This window comes from Aegilops tauschii, chromosome 5 (genome assembly GCF_002575655.3).
Source record: "Aegilops tauschii subsp. strangulata cultivar AL8/78 chromosome 5, Aet v6.0, whole genome shotgun sequence".
Lineage (NCBI taxonomy): Eukaryota > Viridiplantae > Streptophyta > Magnoliopsida > Poales > Poaceae > Aegilops > Aegilops tauschii.
Window position 1 is genome coordinate 397,896,371 of NC_053039.3, and position 5,352 is coordinate 397,901,722.

Here is a 5,352-nt window from a genome sequence, read left to right on the forward strand (position 1 = left end):
TCTACTGCGTCGGGATCACAACCTCCCGCGCCACAGCGATCGCCCGCCATGCTGCCGCCGCCTCAGTCGCCTGCTGCGCTTCCGATCGCGGCCACCCCGATCCAGTCGCGGGGCGCGCCTCCACCACCGGCCTCCTACGGCGCCAATGGGCAGCCGGCCTACGGTGGTCCTCCAGCCCCGGCCCCGTACCACGATGCGCTGCTGGCCTCGGGGCCCTATGGCGCTCCCATCCAGGCGCCGTACGGCGGCCCGTACCCGGCGCCCTACCTCGCGCCATCGGCTGCGTCGTATGCGCCGTATGCTGCTCCCGCCCCGACGTCCTACGCCGCTGCCCAGATGTACGCCGCTCCTCCTGCGCTCCCGTATGGTGCGCACTCCTCGGCGGCTTATGGCCATCATCAACAACCATCGGCCGATGCACTAATCCCATATAGTGCTGTCCTGCCGCCTGGTCCGCCGCCTGATCTGCCGCTCTCCGCGCCGATGGCCGAACCAGGGCCTTTTCACTTCGCCATCTAGTGACGGTGAAGCTTTCTGCTGATAACTATCTCCTGTGGCGCGCTCAAGTGTTGCCGTTGATGCGTAGCCACTACCTTGAAGGATATGTTGATGGCTCCCTGCCGTGCCCTCCGGCTATGGTTCCGGTACCCTCGTCCCATGGTGGCTCTGTCATGGTCCCCAACCCTGCTCATCGTCGGTGGACTGCTCAAGATCAAGCCATCCTGGGTGCTATTCAGTCTTCGCTCACTCCATCTGTGGCTAGCATGGTCGTCTTTGCCGCCACGTCGAGGGATGCATGGACCACGCTTGACTCCAGCTTCTCCTCCCAGTCGCTCGCACGTTCGTCTGCTATTCGCAACCAGCTGGGTGAGGTCAAGAAGAATGATCTCTCTGTCACTACTTTCTTCAACAAAGTCAAAAGCTTGGCCGATACACTGTCCTCCATTGGGAAGTCGCTCCGTGATGAGGAGTTTACTTCATTCATTCTTAATGGACTGGACGAGGATTATGACTCTCTTGTTGAAAACGTCAACGGGCGTGACACGCCGATGCCACCCCGTGACCTCTACGCCCGCCTCCTTAACACGGAACAGCGGCTCGCTGCTCGTCGCTCTGTCGGAGTCTACACGGAGGGCCCTTCTGCGAACGTTTCTCTTCGCGGAGGTGCCCGTGGTGCCAAGCAGAAACCGTCGACGCCCTCGGGCAACCAGCCCCGTCCGCCCGCTCCTGCTCCTCCAACGGCTGGTCGCAAGCGACTTCACTGCGAGGCGTGTGGTGGTGGTGTCGAGTATCAGCTTTGTGGTATTGAGGGGCACTTGGCGTCTCGGTGTCATCGTCGGTTTAAACGTGATTTCCTTGGCATCGGGAACAATGGGAAGGGTAACGAGAAGCAAGCTGCTCTTGCCACACAGGAGCCCGGATTCACTCCTTCATACTCTGTGGATCCTGCCTGGTACATGGACACAGGCGCCACAGACCATTTGACGAGCCAGCTTGACAAGTTGGCCACTCGGCAGCCCTACACTGGTCATGATCAGGTTCGCACTGCCAATGGATCAGGTATGCCCATCTCACATATTGGTCAGGCATCTCTTCTTTCCCGCACCACTAAAACCTTGCGTCTCCTTGATGTCCTTCGCGTTCCTTCAGTCACACGTAGTTTACTCTCGGTTCCTAAATTAAGTCTTGACAACAATGTGTTTGTTGAGTTTCACCCTTTTCATTTTTTTGTTAAGGACCGGGACACGAGGGACGTTCTTCTTAGTGGTCGAGCTCGCGACGGCTTATATGCGCTTGATGTGCCACGAGTGCTTGATGTGCCACGAGTGTCTCAAGTGTTCAGTGGCGTGCGGGTGTCATCGTTGCAGTGGCATTCTCGCCTTGGCCACCCTGCCACTCCCATTGTGCGCCATGTGCTTCATCGTCATCGTCTTCCCGTTGAGTCTAGTAATAAGGAGTTCCTAGTTTGTGATGCTTGTCAACCAGGCAAGAGTCATCAGTTGCCCTTCTCTGTATCAAGTCGGGTTGTCAAGGCTCCTCTTGAACTTGTGTTTTCCGATGTGTGGGGCTATGCCCAAACCTCTGTTAGTGGGCACAACTATTATGTCAGTTTCATAGATGCTTTCAGTCGCTTTACTTGGCTTTATCTTCTTAAGCGCAAATCTGATGTGTTTCATGTTCTCATGCAATTCCAAGCACATGTTGAACGGTTACTCAAGCACAAAATTATCCATGTTCAGTCTGATTGGGGAGGTGAATACCGTAATCTTAACACCTTCTTTCAGAAGCTTGGTATCTCACATCATGTGTCTTGTCCTCATACACATCAGCAGAACGGTGCAGCTGAGCGTAAGCACCGTCATATAGTTGAAACTGGGCTAACACTTCTTGCACATGCCTCTGTCCCGTTTCGGTTCTGGAGCGATGCCTTTGTTACTTCTTGTTTTCTGATAAACAGGATTCCCACACGACTCCTTCACATGAAGTCCCCTCTAGAAGTGTTGCTTCATGAAACTCCAGATTACTCCTTCCTCAAAGTGTTCGGTTGTGCGTGTTGGCCACATCTTCGCCCGTACAATAAGCATAAACTTGAGTATCGGTCGAAAAAATGCGTGTTCCTCGGATACAGTCCTCTCCACAAAGGTTACAAGTGTCTCCATGTTCTATCAAATCGGGTTTACATTTCCCGTGATGTTGTGTTTGATGAGACTGTGTTCCCTTTTTCCACGCTCACGTCGCCCACTGACACTCCCGTCACCGAGTTGCACTCGTTTCCAGTGTTGCCTGATCAGTTTGTAGATGCCGCATACTCTCCTCTGTTGTTGCCTAACCACGGTGCAGGTGCTGGACGAGGTGCCCGACTGGAGCTGCTTGATGATGACGGTGCGCCGCCTACTCCAGTTATTGCTACGCCGGCTGCACCCGCTGATACAACGGCTTCCGCCGACGTTGATCACACGTGCATGCCCCATGCACGTGGATCCGCTGGCATGCCCGCGTCGCCTGGGCTGGCTGCCCCGGTGGCCTCGTCGCCTGGGCTTGCGGCCCCGCAGTCACCTGGGTCAGCTGACCCCGCGGCTCGATCCCCTGGGCCGGTGGCCTCGCCGATCGAGGACACATGCATGTCCCATGCACGTGGGCTCGCTGGTGCGCTCCTGTCGCCCGGTGCACTCGTGTTGCCTGGTTCCTCGTCGCCACCCACTCCTGGCCATTCTTCGTCGACACCTCCAGGCCAGGTGCTGCCCTTGACTGTGCCGCCAGCCGCACTTGTTGACTCGCCTGCAGGCACGTCCTCTTCGCCGCTCTTGGACAGTAACTCTCCTGTGGTGACAGCTCCATCGCCACCTCCGCCTGTCGTCCTGCGCCCTCATACTCGCAGCAAGAGTGGCATCTTCCAACCGAAGAAGCGTACTGACGGGACTGTTGCAGGGCTTGCAGCATGCGTGGTGCGTGCTGAGGCAGATCCTACGACTGAACCACGACACTTTCAGGCAGCGCTTCGCATTCCACACTGGCGTGCTGCTATGGAGCAGGAGATCCATGCTCTTCAGAAGAACAACACTTGGCGTCTGGTTTCACCTCCATCTGGTGTCAATATCATTGACTCTAAATGGGTATTCAAGGTGAAGAAACATGCTGATGGCTCCATTGAGAGGTATAAGGCACGCCTGGTTGCAAAGGGATTCAAACAACGGTATGGCATTGATTATGAAGACACGTTCAGTCCTGTTATTAAACCAACTACTATTCGTGTTCTTCTTTCCTTGGCTGTTACTCGAGGATGGTCGCTTCGACAACTTGACGTTCAGAATGCTTTTCTCCATGGAGTTCTGGAAGAAGAGGTCTATATGCGTCAGCCGCCAGGGTTTGTTGATCCGGATTAGCCACATCATTTGTGTCGTCTTGTCAAGGCTCTCTATGGGTTGAAGCAGGCCCCTCGTGCGTGGCATGCACGTCTTGGAGCTGCTCTTCGTGCGCATGGTTTTGTGCCTTCTACAGTGGATACATCTCTGTTTATTCTTCAGCGACCTGAGGTGACTATGTACATTCTGGTCTACGTTGATGATATCATTCTTGTCAGTTCATCTGCTGTTGCTACAGACCGGCTTGTGTCCTCTCTTGGTGCTGAGTTTGCTGTTAAGGATCTTGGGAGACTCCATTATTTCCTGGGTTTGGAGGTGCTTCATTCTGATGGTGGTCTGACCCTTTCTCAGAGGAAGTACTCTCAGGATCTTCTACGTCGTGCTGGTATGTTGCAGTGCAAGATTGCCATGACTCCTATGTCTGCCACAGACAAGCTGACAGCTCTTGATGGCGACTTGCTCTCTCCTGAGGATGCTACGGAGTATCGCAGTATTGTTGGTGGGCTGCAGTACTTGCTCGTTACTCGACCAGACATATCTTTTGCGGTCAACCGTGTGTGCCAGTACCTTCATGCACCCCGTGGACCTCACTGGTCTGCTGTTAAGCGTATCTTGCGCTATGTTCGTCACACCGGTTCGTATGGTCTCTATCTTCGGCCTGCGTCTTCTGGACTGATCTCAGCATTTTCTGATGCCGATTGGGCTGGTTGTCCTGATGATCGGCGATCCACGGGGGGACATGCTGTGTTCTTTGGACCTAACTTGATCGTCTGGCAAGCTCGCAAGCAAGCTACAGTGTCCCGGAGTAGTACTAAAGCTGAGTACAAAGCAGTTGCTAATGCCACAGCTGAGATCATATGGGTGCAGTCATTACTTCGAGAGTTGAAGGTCTCTCCTACTCAGTCGCCTGTCCTTTGGTGTGACAACATCGGTGCCACATATCTTTCATCCAATCCGGTATTTCATGCCCGAACGAAGCACATCGAAGTTGACTATCATTTTTTCAGGGAACGCGTTGCTAAGAAGCTTCTTCAGATCAAGTTTGTTTCTTCTAAGGATCAGCTTGCTGATATCTTCACTAAACCTTTGCCCTTGCCTTCTTTTGAAGGATGTCGACGCAATCTTAACCTTCTGAGTGTTTCAGGACATAGTTAAGATTGAGGGAGGGTGTTAGACTAAGTATATATTAGATATACATATTGTAACACAACTTGTATTTGTACGGTTCCCTCTTATAAATATATGACAGCCGTACCCACCAAGGGTATCGAGCATTGTTCCAAACCCTAATATGTCTAACATGGGGGATAGGGTTTTTGACCGCAGGCTACCCCTCCACCTGAACAGAGATACGATAGGCCGAACTGCCTGGGAAAATCTTCATGAAACCCCGGACACGAGATGGATCAAAGCACGAAATCTGCATATGCACAGGTCCAACACGAGACAGAGAAACTTCATCAACATCAATTGGCTTTCCGATACGTTC

The 5,352-nt window shown here is 53.4% G+C and overlaps 1 protein-coding gene across 1 annotated transcript; it reads left to right on the top strand.

The window, feature by feature from the left end:
* The first annotated feature begins 671 nt into the window (after window positions 1–671).
* On the top strand, window positions 672–4,998 carry LOC141022916 (uncharacterized). Its single transcript, XM_073499198.1, has 4 exons — window positions 672–1,560; window positions 2,842–3,842; window positions 4,026–4,751; window positions 4,972–4,998. Exons 1-4 carry the CDS (start codon window positions 672–674, stop codon window positions 4,996–4,998), a joined length of 2,643 nt encoding a protein of 880 aa, XP_073355299.1.
* The last annotated feature ends 354 nt before the right edge of the window (window positions 4,999–5,352 follow it).

Coding starts and splice junctions, on each gene's coding strand:
- LOC141022916 (XM_073499198.1), top strand. CDS start 672: ATGGTCCCCAACCCTGCTCATCGTCGGTGGACTGCTCAAGATCAAGCC. Junction 1,561..2,841: donor TCGCACTGCCAATGGATCAG/GTATGCCCATCT, acceptor ACCACGGTGCAG/GTGCTGGACGAGGTGCCCGA. Junction 3,843..4,025: donor ATGGAGTTCTGGAAGAAGAG/GTCTATATGCGT, acceptor TTTATTCTTCAG/CGACCTGAGGTGACTATGTA.